The sequence below is a fragment of the Scyliorhinus torazame genome, chromosome 5 (assembly GCF_047496885.1).
Source record: "Scyliorhinus torazame isolate Kashiwa2021f chromosome 5, sScyTor2.1, whole genome shotgun sequence".
NCBI classification, from domain to species: domain Eukaryota; kingdom Metazoa; phylum Chordata; class Chondrichthyes; order Carcharhiniformes; family Scyliorhinidae; genus Scyliorhinus; species Scyliorhinus torazame.
The window spans coordinates 156,465,850-156,493,757 of record NC_092711.1 but is presented as its reverse complement, the minus strand read 5'-3'; the positions used below and the strand labels follow the sequence as shown (position 1 = coordinate 156,493,757).

The following is a 27,908-nucleotide window of genomic DNA, read 5'->3' as shown; positions in this document are numbered from 1 at the left end:
AGAGCAATGACTGTGGAAAGAGCTTTAACCAGTTACACAGCCTCAAAAAAAAAACACCATTCACAGCGTTTGTTCTGTGTGGTAGGAGGAGGTGGGGAGGCTGCAGAAAGATTTAGACAGTTTAGGAGAGTGGTCCAAGAAATGGCTGATGAAATTCAACGTGGGCAAGTGCGAGGTCTTGCACTTTGGAAAAAAGAATAGTGGCATGGACTATTTTCTAAACGGTGACAAAATTCATAATTCTGAAGTGTTCACAGTGGGGAGAGGCCATTTATATGCGTGGTGTGTATGGGAAAATATTCACTCTGTCATCCATCCTGCTGATGCACCAACGTGTTCACGCTGGGGATTACTACTATTTTGGTCATTTTATGAACTTCTTCCTTTGATCTAATAGAATCTTTAATTTTTCTTGTTAGTCATGGTTGCATCACTTTTCCTGTTGGAATTTCGTCCCTTAAAGGAATCTATATTTGATGATAATATGTAATGATTCCTTAAATGGTAGCGATTGCCTGTCCATCATAATACCTTTATTGAAAGTTCCCAGTCCAGAACAGACAACTTGCCCCTCATAACTTAACAGTTCCTTCTGTGAGAAACACCCAGATAGATCTTCAGTGAATCCCTTTCCACATTGAGAGCGGGTGAACAACCTCTCCTTAGTGTGAACGCGTTGATGAATTTCCAACACAGGTGGGAATCTGAATCCCTTCCCACAGTCCCAACATTTCCATGGTTTCTTCATGTTGTGGCTCCTTGTATCTCTCAAGGTCAGACAATTCATTGAAGCCTCGTCCACACTGTCATGTGAGGGTCCCTTTAAGAAAAGTGTGTTTTATCAAATGGCTGCAGTGATGTCACTGTGTGGGTGGAGCTGGGCTGTGATTCTGACTTTTACTTTCGTTTTGAGCTGGAAGCTGCTTTGTGCCTCTGAGATTTTTGGTTTCATTTTCAGTTGGGAGCTGCATTCAAACAAACAAAGTGTATTTTTGGTCGCTCTCTCTGCATGCTAAAGAAGGTCTCCAGACCACTTGATAACTTCAAAGTAATACCTGTTTTCTGTAAGTAATTCAAACCTACAGTTTTGTAGGAAAAAAGGGTGTTTGGCTTAGGAATGTTGTTAGGAAAGTTATTAAGGGTTACCTATAGAATACTCTACCTTTGGGGGAGTATTTGTGTTGGTAGTTGATAAGATGTTTACTCTGTGTTTATAAAATGTTAACTGAATTCATAGAATAAACATTGTTTTGTTTAAAAATACTTAAGATCTTTGTTGCATAACACCTGGAAAGTGGGTCCTTGTGCTCCTCATAACCAAAATCTAATAAACGTTGTAGGTCAGGTAAACTCCATGATATACTTTGGTGTTCTCGAAACCCTGGCCCATAACACACAGAACATGGGTATAGTCTTTCTCCATTGTGAATGGTGCGATGTTTTCTCAGTCAGTGCTCTGGTGGCACAATGGCTAGCACAGCCTCTTCACAGCACCAGGGACCCGGGTTCAATTCTGGCTTGTGTCACTGTCTGTGTGGAGTTTGCACATTGTCCCTGTGTCTGCGTGGGTTTCTTCTGGGTGCTCCAGTTTCCTCTCACAGTCCAAAGATGTGCAGGTTAGGTGGGGTTATGGGGATAGGGTGGGAGAGTGGGCCTAGGAAGGGTGCTCTTTCAGAGGGTCGGTGCAGACTTGATAGGCTGAATGGCCTCTTTCTGCACTGTAAGGATTCAGTGGTTCTATGGTATCAGTTAGGACGATGAGTCTGATGAACAATAATCATGAGGAAGTGACACCACAATGAGAAAGTGACATCACACATCAATCGTGACTCATTTAACCAATCAGGGACTGATCATGGGCTTCTTGGGCCAATCAAACCACAGGATACTCCCGATCATGCGTAGAGGTAGGTACTAGAAAGGGTTAATGAGCTACAATTCTCTGGAGCTCGGTGCACAACACATGAAGTAAGAATATAGATTTCAGTCAACAGAACGAGACATCACCAGTCACCCGGAAGTCGAGAGCTGGTGATCCAGAGTGAATGGACTGATCCACTGCTTTTGTTAATTATTGTGATTTTGTATAATTAATTTAATAAATTCTGTGACAACATTCTTGTACCTGGAATGGTCTGTAACTAGTCAGGAGCTGCAGGTAACTTTCACAACACATTCTGACGTGTAATTGATTTGAGTGTTACAATTGAGATTGGAGCCAAACCCGGATCTTACAATAGGATCGAATTTCACATTCTGTTTGGGTATCCTGCACTAACAGTGATGGCTTTTGTAAACTCCTTTTACAGGATATTAGAAGGGGAGGAGTTACAGACAGAAATTTCACACCAAACATCACGTCAAGATCTGACAGAGTCACTCGATTCATGGGAGCTGAATATCATCGACCTTTGAATTTGGAATGAGAAATGTTTGTCTGTTCTTCTGTTGAAAGAGATTTTTAAACATCACTCAGTGTACAGGCACTGAGACAGGCTCCTGCCAGTGAGAGGCATCACTAAAAACAACCATTCTATATTCTTCAGCTCACCCAAATATGGAAATTTCCGCACACATTTCTCCATCTTGTATTTTTTAACGTTTTAATGTGGCAGGGGGATGGGAACCGATGCAGGAAGTTGGAAGGTAGTAAAACAGGAACAGAAACAAAAGGCAGTAAGGGGGAAAGTGTAAGGCAGAGAAGCCATAGTCAAAAATCAAAAAGGGCGACAGTACAAGGTACAGTGAGTGAGGGGAGCTCAGTGAATAGGACAAAGAATACTAAAAGGAATAAAACGGGAAGTGAAAACATTAATGGTAAGCGACGCGGCAGGTTGTTACATGAAGATATGGGTTCAACGACAAGGAAAATTAGGAGAAAGGTTAAGAGGAAATATAACTTAGGAGAGGTTACTGATCGAGGTGTTAAGGTTCAGAACAGAGGTAAAAAAGCCAACATAAGTGTACTTTACCCGAATGCGCGTAGTATTCGGAATAAGGTAAATGAGTTGATGGCGCAAATCATCGTGAATGACTATGATTTAGTGGCCATTACTGAAACATGGTTAAAGGATGGTCACGACTGGGAGTTAAATATCCGAGGGTATCAAACTTTTCGGAAGGACAGAGTGGATGGTAAGGGAGGTGGTGTAGCTCTGTTATTTAAGGATGACATCCGGGCAACAGTAAGGGATGACATTGGTGCTATGGAGGATAAGGCTGAATCCATTTGGGTGGAAAACAGGAATAGTAAGGCGAAAAAGTCACTGATAGGAGTAGTCTATCGGCCACCAAATAGTAACATTATGGTGGGGCAGGCAATAAACAAAGAAATAACTGATGCATGTAGAAATGGTACAGCAGTTATCATAGGGGATTTTAATCTACATGTCGATTGGCTTAACAAGGTCGGTCAAGGCAGCCTTGAGGAGGAGTTTATAGAATGTATCCACGATAGTTTCCTAGAACAGTATGTAATGGAACCTACGAGGGAACAAGCGGTCCTAGATCTGGTCCTGTGTAATGAGACAGGATTGATTCAGGATCTCATAGTTAGGGATACTCTCGGAAGGAGCGATCATAATATGGTGGAATTTAAAATACAGATGGAGGGTGAGAAGGTAAAATCAAGCACTAGTGTTTTGTGCTTAAACAAAGGAGATTACAATGGGATGAGAGAAGAACTAGCTAAGGTAGACTGGGCGCAAAGACTTTATGGTGAAACAGTTGAGGACCAGTGGAGAACCTTCCAAGTGATTTTTCACAGTGCTCAGCAAAGGTTTATACCAACAAAAAGGAAGGACGGTAAAAATAGGGAAAATCGACCGTGGATATCTAAGGAAATAAGGGAGAGTATCAAATTGAAGGAAAAAACATACAAAGTAGCAAAGATCAGTGGGAGACTAGAGGACTGGGAAATCTTTAGGGGGCAACAGAAAGCTACTAAAAAAGCTATAAAGAAGAGTAAGATAGATTATGAGAGTAAACTTGCTCAGAATATAAAAACAGATAGTAAAAGTTTCTACAAATATATAAAACAAAAAAGAGTGGCTAAGGTAAATATTGGTCCTTTAGAGGATGAGAAGGCAGATTTAATAGTGGGAGATGAGGAAATGGCTGAGGAACTGAACAGGTTTTTTGGGGTCGGTCTTCACAGTGGAAGACACAAATAACATGTCAGTGACTGATGGAAATGAGGCTATGACAGTGAGGACCTTGCGAGGATTGTTATCACCAAGGAGATAGTGATGGGCAAGCTAATGGGGCTAAAGGTAGACAAGTCTCCCGGACCTGATGGAATGCATCCCAGAGTGCTCAAAGAGATGGCTAGGGAAATTGCAAATGCACTAGTGATAATTTGCCAAAATTCACTAGACTCTGGGGTGGTCCCGGCAGATTGGAAATTAGCAAACGTGACACCACTGTTTAAAAAAGGAGGTAGGCAGAAAGCGGGCAATTATAGGCCAGTGAGCTTAACTTCGGTAGTAGGGAAGATGCTGGAATCGATCATCAAGGAAGAAATAGCGAGGGATCTGGATGGAAATTGTCCCATTGGGCAGACGCAGCATGGGTTCATAAAGGGCAGGTCGTGCCTGACTAGTGGAATTTTTTGAGGACATTAACAGTGCGGTAGATAACGGGGAGCCAATGGATGTGGTATATCTGGATTTCCAGAAAGCCTTTGACAAGGTGCCACACAAAAGGTTACTGCACAAGATAAAGATGCATGGCATTAAGGGGAAAGTAGTAGCATGGATGGAGGATTGGTAAATTAATAGAAAGCAAAGAGTGGGGATTAATGGGTGTTTCTCTGGTTGGCAATCAGTAGCTCGTAGTGTCCCTCAGGGATCAGTGTTGGGCCCACAACTGTTCACAATTTACATAGATGATTTGGAGTTGGGGACCAAGGGCAATGTGTCCAAGTTTGCAGTCGACACTAAGATAAGTGGTAAAGCAAAAAGTGCAGAGGATACTGGAAGTCTGCAGAGGGATTTGGATAGGCTAAGTGAATGGGCTAGGGTCTGGCAGATGGAATACAATGTTGACAAATGTGAAGTTATCCATTTTGGTAGGAATAACAGCAAAAGGGATTATTATTTAAATGATAAAATATTAAAACATGCTGCTGTGCAGAGAGACCTGGGTGTGCTAGTGCATGAGTCGCAAAAAGTTGGTTTACAGGTGCAACAGGTGATTAAGAAGGCAAATGGAATTTTGTCCTTCATTGCTAGAGGGATGGAGTTTAAGACTAGGGAGGTTAGTGAGGCCACACCTGGAGTATTGTGTTCAGTTTTGGTCTCCTTACTTGAGAAAGGACGTCCTGGCACTGGAGGGTGTGCAGAGGAGATTCACTAGGTTAATCTCAGAGCTGAAGGGGTTGGATTACGAGGAGAGCTTGAGTGGACTGGGACTGTACTCGTTGGAATTTAGAAGGATGAGGGGGGATCTTATAGAAACATATAAAATTATGAAGGGAATAGATAGGATAGATGTGGGCAGGTTGTTTCCATTGGCGGGTGAAAGCAGAACTAGAGGGCATAGCCTCAAAATAAGGGGAAGTAGATTTAGGACTGAGTTTAGGAGGAGCTTCTTCACCCAAAGGGTTGTGTATCTATGGAATTCCTTGCCCAGTGAAGCAGTAGAGGCTCCTTCATTAAATGTTTTTAAGATAAAGATAGATAGTTTTTTGAAGAATAAAGGGATTAAGAGTTATGGTGTTCGGGCCGGAAAATGGAGCTGAGTCCACAAAAGATCAGCCATGATCTCATTGAATGGTGGAGCAGGCTTGAGGGGCCAGGTGGCCTACTCCTGCTCCTAGTTCTTATGTTATGTTCTTATAACTGACACAGCGGCATGGAGGCACAGTGGTTAGTACTGTTGCATCACAGCTCCAGGGACCCGGTTCAATTCCCGGCTTGGGTCACTGGCTGTGCAGAGTCGCCACCTTCTCCCCAAAACTGCGTGGGTTTTGTCCGGGTGCTCCAGTTTCGCCCACAAGTCCCAAAAGACATGCTTGTTAGGTGAATTGGACATTCTGAATTCTCCCTCTGTGTACCCGAACAGGTGCCGGAGTGTGGTGACTAGGGGATTTTCACAGTAACTTCGTTGCAGTGTTAATGTAAGCCTACTTGTGACAATAATAAAGATTATTATAATAAAGAATATTATTACGATCTCCCAAGATTTATTTTCTAATGGGCCTCTGAGGTTACAATCAGTTCAGCCGGGAACTTATTGAATGGTGGAGCAGGCTCGAGGAGTCGAGTGGCCTACTCCTGCTCCTAATTCGTATGTTATCACATCCTTTATAATAGATTGTAGCATTTTCCCTCCTACTGATGTCAGGCTAATGGGTCTGTGGTTCCCTGTTTTCTCTCTCCCTCCTTAAATAGTGGGGTTACATTTACCACCTTCCAATCTGCAGGAATCATTCCAGAATTTTGAAAGATGGTCACCAATGTATCCACTATCTCTCCAGCCACCTCTTTCAACACTCTGGGATGTAGAGCATTAGCTTTTGAGGATTTATTAACTTTGAACCACGTTAATTTCTCCAGTGCTGCTTTTTCACTAATACTAATCTCTTTCAGTTCCTCGTGCTCACTGGTCCCTTGGTTCTCCAGTGTTTTGGGGATGATTTCTGTATCTTCCTCCGTGAAGCCAGACACACATTGTTTAGTTTCTCTGCCATTTCCTTATTCCCCATTATAAACTCTCCTGTCTCTGCCTGGAATGGACCCACATTGGTCTTTGCTAATCTTTTCCTTTTCACATTCCTATAGGAGCTTTTCCAGTTCTCCCCAGTTTGCTCTCATATTCTATTTTCTCTTTATCAGTTTCTTGGTCCTCCTTTGCTGAATTCTAAAACAAGTTCCCAATCCTCAGGCTCACTACTATATTGTGTCCTCCATTGATCTAATGGAATCTTTAACTTTTCTTGTTAGCCACGATAGCTTCACTTTTGCTTCTTAAAGGAATCTATATTTTATGTAAATAAAATGCGAGTGGTTGCCTGTCTATTGTCGATCGTCATACAAAGAACAACAAAGAACAAAGGTCAGTACATCACAGGAATAGGCTCTCGGCCCACCAAGACTGCTCGGTTCATGATGTCTGTATAAACTAAAACCTCCTGTGCTTCCAGGGTCTGTATCCGTCTATTCCCATCCTATTCATGTATTTGTCAAGATGCCTCTTAAACGTCACTATCGTACCTGCTTCCACCACCTCCTCCGGCAGCGAGTTCCAGGCACTCACCACCCTCTGTGTAAACAAACTTACCTCGCACATCTCCTCTGAACTTTGCCCCTTGCACCTTAAACCTATGTCACCTGGTAATTGACTTTTCCAACCTGGGAAAAGCTTCTGACTATCCACTCTGTCCACGCCAGTCAAAATTTTGTAACTTTTTATCAGGTCGTCCCTCAACTCCGTCACTCTAGTGAAAACAATCCGAGTTTATCCAACCTCTCCTCCGAGGGGCTGGTTTAGCACACTGAGCTAAATCACTGGCTTTGAAAGCAGAACAAGGCAGGCCAGCAGCATGGTTCAATTCCCGTACCAACCTCCTGAACAGGCGCCGGAATGTGGCGGCTAGGGGCTTTTCACAGTAACTTCATTGAAGCCTACTTGTGACAATAAGCGATTTTCATTTTCATTTCACAGCTAATACCCTCCAGGCCAGACAACATCCTGGTAAACCTCCTCTGTACTCTCTCCAAAGCCTCCATATCCTTTAGGTAATGTGGTGACCACAATTGTAGGCAATATTCCATGTGTAGTCTGAATAAGGTTCTGTACAGATGACTTGCCAATTTTTATACTCAATGCCCCGACCAATGAAGACAAGCATGCCGTCTGCCTTCTTAGCTCCTTATCCACCTGCGTTGCCACTTTCAGTGATATGTTTACTGCAATTTCCCAATCTACCACAGACAACTTGCCCCTCATACCCTGACAGTTTCCTTCTGTGAGAAACACCCAGATAAATTAGGCAAAAGAACCCTGTAACCACCATAGCCCATCTTCATGGCAACATGGCTGCTTTGGGAACTAAATATCTTCCAACGTGCAAACACCTTTTCATTCTGTGCTCCTCGTCAAACTTGGAACCAGGTAATCGCAACGAGGCTCAAAAATGGTCAGCCCACCGGAGGCAGAGGTGTTAGACCGGCCAGTCCAGCAGAAAGAAACCCTCCAATCATCACCATTCACCAGATGTCAGAATGAACAAAATGTAGTCCTGGATGTCAGTGAGAGCAGAAACAATAACAACGGAGCCAACATCTGTAATTTATTGTGAACTTGTTGGAGTCACAACAGGTGTGATGAATCACAAAGCCCCTCCCCACATTGAGAGCAGATGAATGGTCTCTCCCCAGAATTAACACGCCAGTGTCTCTGTAGTTGGGACGGATCATTGAATGTCTCCCCTGCTCAGAGCAGGTGAATGGCTTCTTCCAGGTGTGAACTCACTAGTGTTCCTGCAGGGTGTACGGATATCTGAATCCCTTCTCTCACTAAGAGCAGGTTAACGCCTTCTCCGCAGTGTGAATTCGCTGGTGTCTCTGCAGGCTCGATAAAGTAGTGAATCTCTTCTCACACTGAGAGCAGGTGAACGGCCTCTCCCCAGTGTGAACTCGCTGGTGTGTCAGCAGGCTCGATAAAGTAGTGAATCTCTTCTCACACTGAGAGCAGGTGAACGGCCTCTCCCCAGTGTGAACTCGCTGGTGTGTCTGCAGGCTGGATAACTGAGTGAATCCCTTCTCACACTGAGAGCAGGTGAACGGCCTCTCCCCCGTGTGAACGCGCTGGTGTTTCTGCAGGTTCGATGAAGCAATGAATCCCTTCTCACACACAGAACAGGTGAACGGCCTCTCCCCAGTGTGAATGCGCTGGTGTACCCGCAGGCTGGATAACTCAGTGAATCCCTTCTCACACTGAGAGCAGGTGAATGGCCTCTCCCCAGTGTGAACTCGCTGGTGTTTCCGCAGGCTGGATAACTCAGTGAATCCCTTCCCACACTGAGAGCAGGTGAACGGCCTCTCCCCAGTGTGACTGCACCGATGAACTTCCAGCTGAGATGGAGCCCTGAATCCCTTCCCACAATCCCCACATTTCCACGGTTTCTCCATGTTTTGGGTCTCCTCTTGTCTCTCCAGGTTTTATTCTCAGTTCAAGCCTCGTCCACACACAGAACGCGTGTACGGTCTCTCTAAGGGGCTGGTTTAGCTCACTGGGCTAAATTGCTGGCTTTGAAAGCAGACCAAGGCAGGCCAGCAGCACGGTTCAATTTCCATACCAGCCTCCCCGAACAGGTGCCGGAATGTGGCGACTTGGGGCTTTTCACAGTAACTTCATTGAAGCCTACTTGTGACAATAAGCGATTTTCATTTCATTTCATTCATTTTCATTTCATTTCATTTCATTTCATTTTCCCTGCTGTAAATGGTGTGATGTTTTTTCAGGCTGTGTAACTGCTTAAAGCTCTTTCCACAGTCAGTGCTCTGGAACACTCTCACTCGGGTGTGTTTGTCTCGGTGCTTTTCCAGTCACACTGATGGTTAAAATTTTTTGAAGCCGACAGAACAGACAAACATTTCTCCTTCTAGATTCAAAGGCCGATGATACTCAGATCCAAGGAATTGAGAGACTCAGTCAGATCGATACGTAAATTTTGAGATTTCTCTCTGTAATTCCTCCTCTTCGTCTAATATCCTGTAAAAACAATTTACAAAAGACATCACTGTTAGTACAGGATAGAAATTCAAAACAGACAATTCTAGTTCCTAGAGAACATTCTTTCCTCTTTCATTCCCCAAAAGCTGTAAATCTCCGTCCCACACACTCTCCCTCCATTCTCACTCTGCTGTATCTAATATTCACCCTCCCAATTCTCCTGAAGGTGCTGATTCAGGCTGATTGATCCATGCTCACTGCTTCCTGTCCTAGGCCCAGAGATCATAACCAATACGAGCTGCAGTTGGCCATACGGCCCATCGAGCCTCATAGTCTATTCTGTGGGATCATTGGCCGATCTATGTCAGCAACATTCTCCGTGTTATTGACCAGAGGCTGAGTGTGCTGACTCAATATCTGTGAACTCATGAGGCCGAGCTGTAGAACACCATGAAGAGGCTCGATGATCCGGAGGAGAAAATCCTGAACGTTGAACAAGATGCCTCCTCAGCGGAGGCAAGAATTCAATCCTTGGAAAACCACCTGAGTGGTGTGGTGGACTCCTGGAGAACTTGGAGAACCGAGGGTCAGAGAAAGAACATCCGAGTCGTCGGCCTGCCAGAAGGTGTGGAGGGTAAGGTTCCCATTAAGTTCTTCGATGACCAGCTGCCACGTTTTCTCAAGCTGGATGTGAAGCCTGGGCGTTTCAAATTAGAAAGGGCATCGGATCATGTCTCTGAGGTCCTGGCTCCCACCTCACCTGACAGTGAATTATGTCGCTTTATCCTGTGACCCTGAAAATTGTATCCGACAACACCGTCAAGTCTTTCAATAATCCTACTACTGCCTTGGTCTTCGCTAAATCCTTGAAGAGCAAGGATTGGAGCGATGATTTGCAGCTCGGACTAACTCCGACTCTAATCTAAACTCTTTCCCTATCATGGTGTTGTCTGAATTTGTTATCTTTTATCCTGTTGAAGGGAGTTGTTATTCTGTGAGAGCCGATTGAATGTCTTCTTCTTCTCCTCGAGTGTTCCAGGGACTTGTATTATATTATCTCAGTTATCGTCTTTCTTCTATTATCCGAGCATTAATCATGGCAGAACCGAGTGGTGCCATTGCTGAAGGGTGGGTGGTAGTGGACACTGGTCTTTCCGGGTGGGTCTAAAATGCGGGAGGGGCATTCGATCCCCATTCCCTTGTTGGTGCTTTTTTTCTTCTCCTCATTTTGGAGAAGGTGTCCTGAGGGTAACGACAGTCTGGCCGTGGGGTTAATCCTCCGGGTCCTCAGTCTTATTGAGGAATGTGCCCTTGGATCTATTGTGGTGGTGATTCTTTTGTATTTTTGTTATTATGCGGGGGTTTATGTGTTGTTGACTTTATCCCACTCTGGTACAGACGGGGCTTTTATCCTTGAAAGGAGCAGTTTGGGGAAACTTTGGTGCCTCTGGTGTAAAGTGAGTTGGAGGAAGGGGTAATGGCGCAATCCCGATTGTGGTGTGAAAATCTGTTCCTGTTCTCTCTGTCGCCTAACTAATGGCGGCAGTTAATCTGCAAATTTTCTCAGGGAATGTACGGGGCATCCATCACCCTATCAGAAGGAAAAAGATTCTCTCCTTTCTTAAGGAGAAAGTCGACATAACATTAGTACAGAAAACTCATCTGGATGATGGGGAACAGTTCTGGTCAGCCTATTATAGGAAGGATATTGTTAAACTAGAAAGGGTGCAGAAGAGATTTAGGAGGATGCTGCCAGGACCTGATGGTCTGAGTTATAAGGAGAAGCTGGATTGGCTGGGACTTTTTTCCCTGGAGCGTAGGAGGCTGAGATGTAATCTTTTAGAGGTCTATAAAATAATGAGAAGCATAGATAAGGTATACAGTCAACATCTTTTCCCTAAGGTAGAGGAGTCTAGAACTAGAGGACATAGGTTTAAGGTGAGAGGAGAGAGATACAAAAGAGACCAGAGGGGAAATTTCTTCAGATAGAAGGTGGTGAGCATCTGGAACGGCTGCCAGAGGCAGTGGTAGAGGCGGGTATAATTTTGTATTTAAACCCCAGTTACATGGGCAGGGTGGGTATAGAGGGATATGGGATAAATCCTGGCAAGTAGGACTAGCTTAGTGATAGAAACTGGGCGGCATGGACAAGCTGGGCCGAAGGGCATGTTTCCATGCTGAAAACAATTTATGACTCTATCTGGAACACAAAGAAACCTCGCCTGAAGTCTGTTGAGCTCCAATTACCAGGAGCTAAGGGAGGGTATGGTCTCCCGAAAATCATACTTCATCAATTGGCCTCTCGTCTTAGGTTCATAAGGGATTGGGTTGGGATGGACCCAACATTCATCTGGCTCAATACAGAAGCAGACCAGTCAGGTCTCCCTGTATCCAAAACTGGCACAGGCTGATTATGGAATGCATCTCCATGCAATTTTTAATGTCTGTAATTCATTCTGAGTCTGATGCATTGGGTAAAGTATGGGACTTCTACCTCAAATACATAGCCTCCAATTTGACTGACTTGCGCCTCCTGAGCTTTCCATGAGTGAAGTTAATTTAACTTAGGCCTGGAATAGGGCACAGTGGTTAGTACTGCTACCTCAGTGCCAGGGACCCAGGTTCAATTCCAGCCTTGGGTGGGTGGCTGTGTGGAGTTTGCACATTCTCCTTGTTTCTTTGTGGTTTCCTCTGGTTGCTCCAGTTTCCTCCCACTGTCCAAAGATGTGCAGCGAAAGTGGATTGGTCACACTAAATTGCCCTTTAGTGTCCAAGATGTTTAGGTTAGATAGCTTGACCATGATCAATGCACCGGTTTACGAGAATAGGATGGGGAGTGGGCTTCAGTGAGGTGTTCTTTCTGAGACTCACTGCAGACTTGAGGGGTGAATGGCCTTCTGCACTATAGGAGTTATCTGCCATCTATGTTGTGTTATTCATTTTAATTTGTATATGCTGTTAGTCTGTTTGTAATATTTTACAAACTGAATTGTTATCCTCTGTTATTATATAATCTTACCCTCTTTCCCCACTCACTATTTTAACCTGTTAACTGGTTGTTCAATTGATCTGGCATTTCATCTCGAGGCTCTGGTCCCTCAAATATCCTGTTCCAAATTAATTCTGCAATGTGTTGCTTGGATTTATGTTGGCAATATCTCTTGTTCCGCACTGTGCCCATTTCCCACCATTCTTCCTGTTACTCTGTTGCATTCATTGTTTAAAACATGATTTAAAAAATAACTTATTAAAAATCTGTCCACCTCATCCGTGAATATATTCAATGACCCCCACACCCCACTGGTCCCTGTGGAAGAGAAATCCAGAGGCTAATAACCCTCTGAGAGAAGAGATGACAGGAAATATATAACATAGCTACAGCACAATATTACAAGGCTAGAAATAATAATAAATGTACTTTATTACAGAACCATAAATAATATGATGTGGAGATTATATATAAATAATATGTCTAATTTGTACCATATAGCAACACGAGACATATCTCTGTCTGATATTAATTTACTGTCCCCTTAAATGTCAGCCATCTCCTGGAGAAACCAGCCCTTTAATTGTGAACATTGGGAAAGAGATCATCCTTTTAGCCAGACAAATAAATGTATCAAGCTGAGTGAGCAAAGGATGACAATGTCTTTACGAGAGAGAAAAGCTTTCCAGAGTCTGCACTCTCTCTGGATTCACTTCCTTTCCCTTCAGAATGATAAAAGAAATGGAAAGGGGGAGAAAAGAAAGTGTTTTACTCACAGATGTTGGAGACAGGAGGAAGCCTCATCGTCCAGCTTCCGCATTCAGGCAACGGGGGAGCTGATTGGATGGAGGAAGAGGGTCCTTCCGGTTCACCAACTCTTCCCATTGGTCAACAACTGTCCGGCGCATGCACAGGAATCCGCGGTGACGTCTCAGGGTCCAGTGCTCAAGCCCGGCGTGCGGACACGGCAGCTCCACGCCACTCATTAATCCCCCTCCTCCAGACAAGGTTTCCAGGCAACCGGCTGACAGCTCCGGCCAGAGCGAGAAGGTGATTTTCCCTCCCTCCGTGCCGGAGATTTAACTTCACACAGACTGAAATGTCCTCCTGTCTCCAACATCTGTGAGTAAAACACTTTCTTTTCTCCCCCTTTCCATTTCTTTTCTCCTTCTCACCTTCAATTGGTGACTTGCAGCAACTGAAGGGAAAGCAAGTGAATTCAAGGAGAGTGCAGACTCTGGAAAGCTTGGCCCAGATCTCTCTTCTCTCGCTCTCTTAAAGACATTGACATCCTTTCCTCACTCGGCTTCATAGAACCAATGAATTTACAGTGTAGACGGAGCCCATTCAGCCCATCGAGTCTGCACGGCCCTTAGAAAGAGCACCCTACCTAATCCCACGCCTCCACCCGATCCCTGTAATCCAGTAAACCAACTTAACCTCTTGGACATTAAGGACAATTTAGCATGATCAACCCATCTAACCTGCACATCTTTGGACTGTGGGAAGAAACCACAGCACCCAGAGGAAACCCACACAGACACGAGGAGAATGTGCAAACTCCACACAGACAGTCTCACAAGGCCAGAATTGAACCCAGGTCCCTGGAACTGTGAGGCAGCAGTGCTAACCACTGTGCCTCCCTTGATACATTTGTTTGTCTGGCTGAAAGGATGGTCAGTTTTCTAATATTCACAATTAAATGGCTGGTTTCCCCAGGAGATGATTGACATTTAAGGGGACCGTAAATTAATATCAGACAGAGAAATGTCCAGTGTTGTTAAATGGTACAGATTATTACAGAACCATAAATAATATATATAAAGTACATTTATTATTATTATTAAATCTGCACTGACCCGCAGAAAGAGCGTTCACTGAGGCCCACTCTCTGCCCTATCCCCATAACCTTGTGCATTGATTATAGACAACCCACCTAAACTACACCAGCACAGTGGGCTAAACAGCTGGCTTGTAATGCGCAACAATGCCAGCAGCGCGGCTTCAATTCCCGTACCGGCCTCCCTGAACAGGCGCCGGAATGTGGTGACTAGGGGCTTTTCACAGTAACTTCATTGAAGCCTACTTGTGACAATAATCAATTATTATTATACCTCTTTGGACACTAAGGGTCAATTTAGCATGACCAATCCACTTTAACTGCACATCTTTGGACTGTGGGAGGAAAACGTAGCACTCAGAGGAAACACACGCAGACACAGGGAGAATGTCTATCTTCACGCAGACAGCCACTCAAGGAATCAAACCTGGGCCCCTGGTGCTGTGAGGCAGCAGTGCAACCCACTGTGCCCTATTCCTGGCCGAAGTTGAATTTAATTCACTCATGGAATGCCCAGGAGGAGCAAGTCAGTCAAATTGGAGCCTATGTATTTGAGATAGGAGTTCCATACTTCACCCAATGCACCAGACTCAGAATGAATTACAGACATTAAAAATTGCATGGAGATGCATTCTATAATCAGCCTATGCCAGTTTTGGATCGAGGGAGACCTGACAGGTCTGCTTCTGTATTGAGCCAGATGAATGTTGGGTCCATCCTAACTCAATCCCTTATGAACCTGAGACGAGAGGCCAATTGACATAGTCTGATATTCGGGAGATCCAACCCTCCCTTAGCTCCTGGTGACTGGAGCAGAACAAACTTGAGACCAGATAAATGTACTAATCGTTCCATTAATTTCCTTAACAACTCTGTTCGACAGCAGTACAGGCAGCATCTGCAGAGGGTACAACAGTCTGGGCAACACATTCATTTTAATGAAGGTGATTCTCCCTCACCATGAAATCGGAAGAGCCGACCACCGGGCAAGGTCCCACCTAATAGTCACCATCAGCTGTGGAAGGTTGTCCCCATATAGCTGTCTAAAAAAGGGGAGACATTGACATTCCCAGATATTTAAATCCCAAGGGGAACCATCTGAAGTGTAACTTAGTAAGAAAAGAGGGCTGACCCCTCAACTCCTCACACCCCCTCCCCCATTCCAATAATGTCCGGGTCTGAAACACTGGGTTCGACACAAACAGCTGCCCGTCATCGACACTCAGAGTGATCTTGTGCTGCCTCACCCCACCCTCCAGTCTCGACATCAGAGTTTCTGATCTAATATCCTCCAGCAAGGGCTCAATGGCCAACACAAACAGCAAGGGGGACAGAGGGCAGCCCTGTCTCGTCCCTCTCTGAAGCTCAAACTTCGACACCCTGAAACCATTGGTGAGCACCGCCGCTGCTGGTCTGTGATGTAACAATTGAATCCACTCAATATAATCCTCACCCAACCCGAAGCCTCACAGCGGATACACCAGATAATTCCACTCAACTCGAGCAAAAGCTTTCTCTGCATCGAAGGAGATCACCAGCCCATCCAATGCACATTTCTGAAAAGCCTGAATCACATTCAGCAACCTTCCAACATTGTTACTGGAAAACCTTCTCCTTATAAACCCAGTCTGGTTCTCCCACACGGTTGTCGGAAGGATGTCCTCCAGCCTTATCGCCAAAACATAAGATCGCAGTTTCAAGTCAACATTCAAAAGAGAGATTGGGTGATGAGAGGCCCACTCCTCTGGGTCCTTGCCCACCTTCAGAATCAAAGAGATATTCGCCTCACAAAGAGTCGGTGGCAGCATCCCAGAGTCAAAAGAGTGACAACACATATCTACCAATGGGTCCAACAACAAATCCTCAAACCCCCGATAAAACTCACACCCACAGCCATCCGGTCCCGAGGCTTTACCCAGCTGCAGCTACTTCTTGGCCTTTGACACCTGTTCCCTAGAAATAATATAATAATCTTTTATTGTCACAAGTAGGCTTACATTAACACTGCAATGAAGTTACTGTGAAAATCCGCCAGTCGCCACATTCCGGCGCCTGTTCGGGTCACAGGGAGAATTCAGAATTCTCAGCCGGTACAGGAATTGAACCCGCGCTGCTGGCCTTGTTCTGCATTACAAACCAGCTGCCTCATTAAGATTTTCTGAGGCCTCCAGAAGCTTCAGGGAAGAGAAAGAATGTTCCACACCCACCAACACATCACCAGACTGCTCAGACTTGTGTAATCCTGCATAGAATTCCCCAAATCCCTGTTAATCTCCTCCATCTACATGACCCTTTTCCATCCCCAAGCTGCATCGAGCAATTTGCTCTAAAGTCGGCCTTTTTCTTTGTCAAACAGGCCACGTATTTGCTCCGCTTATTCCCAAACTCATACAACTTCTGCCTGACAAACGTTCAACTATTCTCGGCCTGCTGAGTAAACGGGGAGTTCAAAGCCACTCTTGCTGCGTTAACCTCCTTCAGCAATAGCTTACTAGGAGGCTTCTTATAATTCTCCTCATCTTCGCCAAACCAAACTCCAGACGCCGCTGGTTCTCAAGCATCCTGCACCTTTTGTTAGTAGTGGAAGAAATGATCAGCCCCGAGCATAAACTTTACACGTCTCCAACAAAATGGAGGTGGAAATACCAGGAGCCGAGTTAACCAAAAGGAAGAACTCAAACTCTTCCCGAAAGTGCATAATAAATGAACTCGGGGTGGCTCCAAACCTCCACATTCTCGACCTGGGGGTGAGCCCTCGAGCAGAAACTGCAGACAAACGGGGGAAGGTCTGTGATTACGATGCTCCCTGTGGTGCAAGAGGACACCAGGTGTAGGATCGTCCTCGGCACAAAAAAGTTGTCGATTCTAGTATGACATGGCTGTGGGGCTGGAAAGAAGGTAAAATCTCTGCTCCTCGAGTACAAAGTTCGCTAAACATCCACATAACCCACCTCCTCACTGTTATGATCCCGGACCAGACCCCAACAGTGGCTCGGATACTGGACACAAACCCCAATATTTTATTTGTGTTTTGTCAGACTGTGAGGAAAGGATACCTCACTCCAGGAGTGATTTCACAAAAAATAGGCTGTGCTGTATGAAAATAAACTTTATTACTAACACAATATTAAAATAAATTTAATATCGCACCAGAAAGAGCTGACAATTAGCCCTTAAACAATGCTAATCAATACAGTGAATACAGTAACCCTTAACTGCTACCTTTATTCCCACTCAAACAACAAAAACACCATCTCAGCTCTCAATCCACCGTTAAACACAGTTAGCCCTCAGCAATACCTGTTTTACACAGATGTTCTTTGAGAAAGAGAGATCTTGTGTCACCGCTTCAAAGACAAGATCTCGATCCTGTCAGAACCATGAAGAAACTTGGGAAGCTGTTTCAGCTTGTTTCAGCTCACCTTCGAATGACACTCTTCTGAACTGCTTGGAACGAAACTGCTAATCTAGCTACAGACATATATTTTCAACTGAACTGAGATGCTTGACCTCTGCTCACATCTTGAACCAATTCTCAACTAAAACACTGCTTTGCTGCAAAAAGCCTGAAACCGTGGCTCCTCCCAGTACTGACATCATCTTACCAAGCTGAAATCTAATTAACTCCACAGGGAATCCCCATCATCCAAACAACATTCCATTAGCCCACACTTTTTACGATGCTTTCATTACACCTCTGGCTCCAAAACTTAGTTGTCCTTCAAAAAAAATAAATTTAGAGTACCCAATTCTTTTTTTTCCAATTAAGGGGCAATTTAGCGTGGCCAATTCACCGACCCTGCACATCATTTTACATTGTGGGGGTGAGACCCACGCTGGCACAGGGAGAATGTGCAGACTCCACAGGGACAGTGACCTGGGGCCAGGATCGAACCCAGGTCCTCGGCACTGAGGGGCAGCAGCGCTAACCACTATGCCATCGTGCTGCCCCCGGCAATGAATTCAAAGACAATGTGGTGAAGCTTTGGGATTCTCTATCCCAGAGGACTGTGGAGCCTCAGTCTTCAAGTATTTTTAGACCGAGAGTGATAGGTTTCTCAATATTGAAGATATTGAGGGATATGGGGGATAGTGTGGAAAAATGGTGCTGAGGTAGATCGGCCAATGATCCCATTGAATGGTCGAGTAGGCTTGGTGGGCTGAATGGCTGACTGCAGCTCCTATTAGTTGTGGTCTCTGTGTCCAGGACAGGAAGCAGTGAGCATGGATCTGTCAATCAGCCTGAATCAGCACCTTCAGGAGAATTGGGAGGGTGAATATTAGATACAGCAGAGTGAGAATGGAGGGAGAGTGTGTGGGATGGAGATTTACAGCTTTGGGGGAATGAGAGAGGAAAGACTGTTTCATAGAAATTAAAATAATCTGTTCTGAATTTCTATCCTGGACTGACTGATATCTTTTGTAAACTCCAAAGGAGAGGACTTACAGACAGAAATCTCAAACCATCACGTCTGGATCTGACAGAGTCACTCGGTTCATCGGCCATTAAATCTAGAAGGAGAAATGTTTGCCCGACCTGTTGGCTTCAAGAAAGTTTAACCATCAGTGTGACTGGAAAAGCACCGAGACACACACACCCGAGTGAGAGTGTTCAAGAGCACTGACTGTGGAAAGAGCTTTAACCAGTTACACAGCCTGAAAATTCATCACACCATTTACAGCGGGGAGAGTCCGTACACGTATTCTGTGTGTGGACGAGGCTTCAACTGATTGTCCGACTGGAGAGACACGAGGAGACCTAAAACATGGAGAAACCGTGGAAATGTGGGGACTGTGGGAAGGGATACAGAGCCCCATCTTTGCTGGAAGTTCACCGACGCAGTCACAGTGGAGAGAGACCGTTCACCTGCTCTCCGTGTGGGAAGGGATTCACTGAGTTATCCAAACTGAGGACACACCAGCGAGTTCACACTGGGGAGAGGCCGTTCACCTGCTCCCAGTGTGGGAAGGGATTCACTGAGTTATCCAATCTGAGGAAACACCAGCGAGTTCACACTGGGGAGTGGCCATTCACTTGCTCTCAGTGTGAGAAGGGATTCAATCAGTTATCCAGCCTGAAGTCACACCAGCGAATTCACACTGGGGAGAGACCATTCACCTGCTCTCAGTGTGGGAAGGGATTCAGTGATTCATCCAACCTGCAGACACATCAGCGAGTTCACACTGGGGAGAGACCATTCACCTGCTCCCAGTGTGGGAAGGGATTTACTCAGTCCAACAGCCTGCAGACACATCAGCGAGTTCACACTGGGGAGAGACCATTCACCTGCTCTCAGTGTGGGAAGAGATTCAGTGATTCATCCAACCTGCGGGCACACCAGCAAGTTCACACTAGGGAGAGACCATTCACCTCTCTGTGTGGGAAGGGATTCTGTGTTTCCTCGTCCCTGCTGAGACACCAACAAGTTCACAATGAATTACAGTGATGGATTCTGCTGTTATTGTTTCTGCTTCAATTACATCCAGGGCTGCATTTCGTTCTCTCTTCTCTTTCTCTCTCAGGGATTCTGAGACAGGAAAAGTGATGCAACCGTGGCGAACATGAAAAGCTAAAGATTCCATTAGATCAAAGGAAGAGGCTCATAAAGTGGCCCAAATAGTAGTGAGCCTGAGGACTGGGAACTTGTTTTAGAATTCAGCAAAGGAGGACCAAGAAACTGATAAAGAGAAAATAGAATATGAGAGCAAACTGGCGAGAAACATAAAAAACGACTGGAAAAGCTCCGATAGAAATGTGAAAAGGTAAAGATTAGCCAATGGGTCTGTGGTTCCCCATTTTCTCTCTCCCTCCTTAAATACTGGGATTACATTTACCACCTTCCAATCTGCAGGAACCATTCCAGAATCTATAGAATTTTGAAAGATGACGACCAACGTATCCACTATCTCTACAGCCGCCTCTTTCAACACTCTGGGATGTAGAGCATCAGCTTTTGGGGATTTATTAACTTTCAACCAATACTACATTTTCACTAATACTAATTTCTTTCAGTTCCTCCTGCTCACTAGTCCCTTGGAGTATTTTTAGGACAATTTCTGTACCTTCCTCCGTGAAGACAGACAAACATTGTTTAATTTCTCTGTCATTTCCTTATTCCCCATTATAAACTCTCCTGTCTCTGCCTGGAATGGACCCACATTGGTCTTTGCTAATCTTTTCCTTTTCACATTCCTACAGGAGCTTTTCCTGTCGTTTTTACGTTTCTCGCCTGTTTGCTCTCATATTCTATTTTCTCTTCCTTTATCAGTCTTTTGGTTTGGTTTTCAGCAAAGGAAGACCAAGTTCCCAATCCTCAGGTTTACTATGATTTTGGCCACTTCATGAACCTCTTCCTTTGATCTAATGCAATCTTTAACTTTGCTTATTAGCCACGGTTGCAAATCCTCTGTTGGATTTTTGATTATTAAGGGAGTCTATATTTTATGTAAATATGTAACAATTCCTCAAATACTTGTGATTGCCTGTGTATCGTCATAGCTTTTATTGTAATTTCCCAATCTAGCACAGACAACTGTGAATACTGGCCCAGTTTCCCCAATGTCTCTTCATAGGTAAAATGTCTCTGGTAAAATGTGCAGTAGCCTGTAGTTTAGACTCGATAAAATCAGAAACTTTAAATTAAAAATTGGACATTTTAAATGGAGCCACAGCCAGCTCCAGCAACCAGCCTGAATACACTGAACTCCGACAAGCTGCCAGCACATGTCTGGAGCTGCTCTGCTCCATCAATCACCAATCAAGAGATAATTGGCTCTATTCATCGATTGATTGTTTTGAATAGACAAAGTTACATAACAAACAATACACCAGGAAATGGACTCCCGCGGACAGCTTTCCGGTGTCCAGCTGATGGCCATTAGTAATTCTACTGGGTGGTGCCACACCCACCCTGTGACCTCATCGGCTGGGGTCAGAGAACATTCTGGAAGGACACAGAAAGGGTATAACGATTGAACCCTCGGACCGCCCATCAGTGAAGACTCCACGCAGAGGTAATCGAGCCGGCTGACCAGAGACGGAAAGAAGCAGCGGCGAGACCCATCTTCTCGGAAGAAGACCCCGAGGAGATTGAGGTACATAATCAAACCCACAGCTCGAATGTGTCCATCGGCTCGGGTACTATTCAGAATCTTGGGACTGTAATTAGTGGGATAATTTAAGAGTAACTGTTTTACTGCTTGTGGAATAAAGTTATGTGATTTATACACTCTGTTGTCCTTTGTTTATCTGGTCAATAAAGATACCTGGGTAAAACATTTGATTAATAAACTGGTCGAAGTGTCTGAGGTTTTGTAGACACAACACCTCCCATCCCCGGAACAAGTCTGGTGAACCTTCATTGCCCTCCCTCTGTGGCAATAATACCTTTCCTAAGGTAAAGGGAGTAAAACTGCACACAGTACTCCAGCTGTGGTCTAACCAAGGTTCTACACTATTGAAGCAAGTCTTCACTACTCCTGTACTCAAATCCTCTTGTGATGAAGACCAACATCCCATTGGCCTTCCTAATAACTTGCTGCGCCTGTATGTTAGCCTTCGGTGACTTATTGATGAGGACACCCAGGTCCCTTTGTACATCTACACTTTCTAATCTCTGACCATTTCAGAAATACTCTGCTCATCGGTTCCTCCTACCAATGTGATAATCTTACATTTTTCCACATTATATTCCATCTGCCATGTCCTTGCCCACTCACTAAGTCTGTCCAAATCCTCCTGTAGCCGTTTTACATCTTCCTCACAACGCACATTCCCATCCAGCTTTGTGTCAGCTACGAACTTGGAAATATTACATTTGGTCCCCACATCCAAATCATTGTATAAACTATGAACAGCTGGGGTCCAAGTACTGAACCTTGCAGTAACCCATTCGTCCCAACTGCTAAGGTGAGAATGACCCATTTATTCCTCCTCTCTGTATTCTGCCTGTTAGCCAATCCTCAATCCATGCCAGTATATTACCTCCCATCCCACGTGTTTTCATTTTGCTGACTAACCTCCTGTGGGGTGTTTATCATAAACCTTCTGAAAATCTAAGTGTGCCACAGCCACGGACTCCCCTTTATCAATTCTGTTTATAACATCCTCAAAAATTCCAAAAGGTTCGTCAAACATGATTTCCTATTCCTAAATCCATGTTAGAAGTCTTACAACACCAGGTTATAGTCCAACAGGTTTGTTTTGTATCACTAGCTTTTGGAACGCAGCTCCTTCATCAGGTGAGGAAGAAGCTCCTTCTCCTGAGGAAGGAGCTGCGCTCCGAAAGCTATTGATTCAAAACAAACCTGTTGGACTTTAACCTGGTGTTATAAGACTTCTTACTGTGCCCACCCAAGTTCAACGACGGCATCTCCATATCATAAATCCATGTTAATTATTATTATCCAGGTTTCCATTTATCACATCCTTTATAATAGATTCTGGTATTTTCCCGGTACTGATGTCAGGCTAACAGGCCTGTAGTTCACCGTTTTCTCTCTCCCTCCCTTCCTGAACAGTCGGGTGACATTTGCTGCCTTTCAATCTGCAGGAACCATTCCAGAATCTATAGTTGATCACCAATGTATCCGCGATCTCGATAGCAACCTCTTTCAACTCTCTGGGATGTAGAATATCCAATCTCGGGGACTTATCAATATTCAATCCATTAATTTCTCCAATGCAGCCTCTTAGTGATCCTTTATTCCTCATTCTCCCTTGTCCCTTGGCTTTCTGATGTTGGGAGATTTCTTTGCTTGAATTCTCCATTCCTGAGACTAAATGTTGATGCCGGGGCAGGATTCGCGAGTTCTACGATAGCAAACTGGTGCCGCACCTCATCTGATTCAACGACTGTTGAGGGGCCAGGACCGGCACAACATGGAACTCAATCCATTCCAATGAGAAACGGTACCGGATTTGCCGGATTCACGATTGACACTCAGGAGGCTGACAAGCTGCATAAACACACTTCACTCCCCACACACCATCCCAGCCAACAAGATGGCAGTGAGGAGAGTGGCACCCCGCTTTACGGACAATGAGCTTGAGACCCTGCTGGACGCCATGGAGGAGAGGCGGGCAACCCTGTACCGCGGCCCGGGAAGGAGGCAGCCAGCTGCCACCGTTCATCGTGCCTGGGCACAGGTGGCAGAGGCAGTAATCTCCGTGAGAAACACCGTCCGGACAGGCCAACAGTGCTGTAAAAAACTGTACAACCTCCTCAGGTGAGTAGGCAGCACTGTGCCTCTGGCACCAAACCCGTCCTATGCTGTTTTTTTAGCTCCACCCAAACAGTTTCCACATTTTGTATTCCTGACCTGAGATCCTCCCTTATTAATGTACTGATGCCATTCCTTATTATCAGTGCAACACCGCCTCCTTTTCCTTTTTGCCTGCATCATCAGCAAACTCAACAATCATACCTTCAGACCCATCATCCAAGTCATTGATATAAATTGTAGAAGATTGACGCCCCAGCACTGATCCCTGTGACACACCGCTCGTTACATCTTGCCAACCAGAAAATTACCTATTTTTGCTTAGTCTCAGTTTTCTGGTAGCTCGCCAATCTTTCACTGTGAAAGACAGTTCTGCAGTTAAAGGCTGCCAGATTGGGAAAAGAAAGGAACGGAACCCTTGGGAATGAATAATCACTTTGGACTGATACTTTTAAGGTGTAAGTTTCCTACAAAAATAATATTTAGTTAATGTTGCTTCTGGTTTGTTTGTTGCAGTAAAATGTACGTCCTGTCACGTGATCCTTCAATTTGTTGACTGGGGAATTGATTTTTTTCTTTGAAGTTACTGATCTTTACAGAGATCCCAATCCACAAGTTTTGTCTTGCTCTTTGAACCTCGGTCACTTTTCCGCCTCATTATTGATCGTGTCAATGACAGCGAGGCAACTGAGCTGAGGGCTGAATTTAGCTGAGAATAACGGGGCCTGTGCCCCAGTTGGGAATCTGCCATGGGTGTCACACGAATAGAGGACTGACTGGGAAATCAAGGGATGGGGATGATCAGGGCTGATGGTGTCTTGAACCCAGGGTTCAGTGTGTGTGTCCAAAGTGGGGAGCCACAGGAACAGGCTACAGAGGAACCAAAGAGAAACATTTGGGTCCCGAATATTGTGAACATCCTTTCATGGTTACTCTTTTACTCTGGTTGTCTTTGATCCGCAAGTAATGTTCCGATATTTTTTAAAATCATGTTCGATTTCATGAATAAACTTGTTTATTTGAAAATATTTGATTTTTGGTGGTATTTTTCTGCTCAAATTCATTCACTTTAGGGAACGTGGGCGAAAGAGTTTGACAGGCTCGTGAGTCTCTCTTAAGCTAATTGGTAAAGGAGCCAGAGGGGGAAGAGGAGATTTTCTTTTTCTTTTGACACAATGTTTGAAAATGTGGTTCAGAGAGTTAATCGGGATTGACTAATTTATCGAGTCTTTTTCAGGAAATTACAAGGGATGTCAATAAAGGGGAACCTGTAGATGTGGTTTATCTAGGTTTCCAGAAGGAATTCCCCAGGGTGCCACATCAAAGTTTATTACACATAATAAGAGCTCATGGTGGTGAGCGGGGATGTGCGGAGCAACATAGCATGGATAGAGGGCTGGGAACAGGAAGCAGAGAGGGGGTATAAATGGGTTACGTTTGGGTTGCTAAGATGTGACAAGTGGAGAGTCACAAGGATCAGTGCTGGGCCCTCAACTATTTACAATCTACATTAATGAGTTGGATGATGGGATTGAATGTATGGCAGCTATATTTTCTGATGACTCAAAGACATGTAGGAAAGCAATTTGTGAAGTGGACTTAAGGAGTCTGCAAAGGACAACAAATAGGTTAAGTGAGTGGGAACAAATTGACAGACGGAGCATAACTTGGGAAAATGTGAACGTGTCCACTTTGGCAGAAAGGGTGAAATAAAACAGAACATTATTTAATTGGAGCGAGATTGCAGAACTCTGAGGTACAGAGGGATCTGGGTGTCCTGATACAGGAACCGTAAGAATTTAGTTTGCAGGTAAAGCAGGTGATAAGGAAGGCCAATGAAATATTGTTGTTTGTTGCAAAGGGACTGGAATATAAATGTTGGTGTGTTTTGCTGCAGTTTTACAGGGCCTTGGTGAGACCATGTTTGGAGCACTGTGTACAGTTTGGGTCTCCTTATTTCAAATGAGGTAATTGCAGTAGAAGCAGTTCAGAGGAGGTTGACTCCCCGGATTCCTGGAATGAGGGGGTTATCCTCTGAGGAAAGGTTTCACAGGTTGGGACTGTATCCATTGCAGTTTAGAAGAATGAGAGATGATCTTATTGAAACACGTGAAATCCTGAGTGGAATTGACAGAGAGAATGTGGAGAGGATGTTTCCCCTTGTGGCAGAGACTAGAACTACATTTAAAAAGGATTTCCCATTGAAGACGCAGATGAAGATATTTCTTTCCCCTGAGGTCTATGAGTCTGTGAATCTCTCTTCCCCAGGGAGTGGTGGATTCAGGGTCAGTGATGGACGACCAGATGGACGACCAGCCTCACTGAAGTTCTCAACATGAGAGTTTTAAATGGATTTTCAATGGCTCCTCTCTTTATCCTGAACCCTCAGGAGGAGTCCAACAGCTGAGAGAAAGCTCAGAGCTCTGGCCTCACAGTTGCCTAATCAGAACAAGATGACAATTTGGCAACAGCTCCCAGGTTGTGCAGAAAGAGGAAGGTATTTGGTCACAAGCCCTCAGCTGAGAGAGATGTGCTTCAGCTTCCAGTGGAACTTTAACAGGCTGGCTGGAAGCATTTTAAATCGCCAGGCAGAGAGATAATAGAGAGAGTCCAGACTTGCTGTGTGCTGCCTTATAGGTCGAAATAGAAGTGAATTAAAATCGAGATTGCTTCTTCTAGCCTTCCCTTCAGAAGTTTCTGAAGGGTTCCACCAATCACAATGAAGAATGGGGTAAATCTGAACTGATTGACTGCTAGCCAAGTCCATCAAAATGACATCACGGGACCCTACCACACATCACAGAGGGGACTCCCTTTGGCCAGTTCAACTAACAACTTGCAGCTGGGGGTTTCCAAAGTCTGTAGTTCAAACCCAGAATCTGCAATGGTGCAGCAGCGAGCAAGACGGTAATAAAAAGGGACACATGGAGCAGACAAGGATGGAAAAAAGATTCCTTACACATGGACCAATTACAAAACCTGTCATTGAACCATCTGTCCCCACTCAAGCCACATCAAACTCTCAAACAATTGTCTTCCCCACGCTCCGTCCCCGGTACGGGGAGTCAGCATTCCCATGCCAAGCAGTGAAAACATGGTGGCCTTGACACCCAGGTGTTGTCTAGGATTCCAGGCACTCTTGTTTTCTCTATCCTCTGGGAACTGTTTATCTCCCTGCTCCCACACAGCAAGTCGTTTGTTCTCAGCTCTGCTCGATTTCTGCTGGAGTTTGGTCTCTTTTACACCTTTCGGATCAATAAAACATTTGGTCAGTGAAGACCCAAACCACAATTTCCCATCCTGTCACCTGTCAACCATCCTTACCCAGAGCGTAATCGCAACAGGAATAAAAACAGCAGAAGTGGAACAATCAAATTCAAAATAAATCCACAGCCAGTCATAGAATTTAATTTAATGTTCACTAATTAGCAAGAAAACCTGAAGTAGGGAGTCCCCCAGGAATCTTACAGTCCACACCTAGAGGGTGGGGTGGGGGGGGGGGGTCTTTCTGACCCTCCACTCAATGTCACTTCATTATTTCTCATTTCTGCTCTGGCTCCGCCTGGGGTAGCATCTACTCCATCTTTTCTTCTCCTGAAGGAGCGCCGTGAGTTCTCGGTTCCTGGTACATTAGGACAGATGCTTCAAGGAACAGATCAATCATGGATGTGAAAGATTCTCCAGCTCTCTCTTTGTGGACAGATCTTACTCAGTATTATTTCTCCCAAGCCCTTCATTATCCCATTATCGCTTTAATTTCACTCCCACTTTGACCATGTCCAGTGTGTTTAATTCTATCCTGATTGTTTTAAAGTCAGTTTCTCTCTGGAGTGTATCAATGTCTTGATGATGTCGCAATGGTGTCTCAATCCCCTGGCCACATTAACCATTTCATCTCCTGCTGTGTCTCCAGTAGCTGTGTGTTTGGGTCCCGGTCTTCAGTCCATTTCACCATGAATTTAGGCTTGTTATTTTTCGCATCTAACAAATCACATCTGCACACCCACACCGGTATCCCAAAATCATGCCACATATTCTTAACTCTCAGATGCGCTGATGAAAATATCAAAGTGAATGTCTGTCTTTCTTATCTCCCCTGTTATGATCCTGATATTTCATGTTATGGCCAGGCTTTCAAATGTGGATTTCTTTAAAACAAATTTCATGGGCCAGGATGTA

General features: G+C 44.7%; 2 protein-coding genes across 2 annotated transcripts in view; one reads left to right on the top strand and one right to left on the bottom strand.

Annotated features, from left to right (window-relative positions):
* Positions 1 to 8,402: 8,402 nt before the first annotated feature.
* Positions 8,403 to 13,563, bottom strand: LOC140420244 (uncharacterized). The gene is made up of 2 exons (XM_072504281.1): positions 13,444 to 13,563; positions 8,403 to 9,717 (listed from the first exon to the last, which is right to left on the bottom strand). Exon 2 carries the CDS (start codon positions 9,132 to 9,134, stop codon positions 8,520 to 8,522), a length of 615 nt encoding a protein of 204 aa, XP_072360382.1. The 5' UTR covers positions 9,135 to 9,717; positions 13,444 to 13,563; the 3' UTR covers positions 8,403 to 8,519.
* A 191-nt stretch (positions 13,564 to 13,754) lies between these two features.
* Positions 13,755 to 27,908, top strand: part of LOC140420247 (uncharacterized) — an 81,323-nt gene continuing 67,169 nt past the window's right edge. The window contains exons 1-2 of the mRNA XM_072504284.1: positions 13,755 to 13,789; positions 18,943 to 19,820. Of these exons, the coding sequence (XP_072360385.1) occupies positions 19,274 to 19,820 (547 nt within the window). The 5' untranslated portion in view covers positions 13,755 to 13,789; positions 18,943 to 19,273. The remainder of the gene's footprint in view (positions 13,790 to 18,942; positions 19,821 to 27,908) is intronic.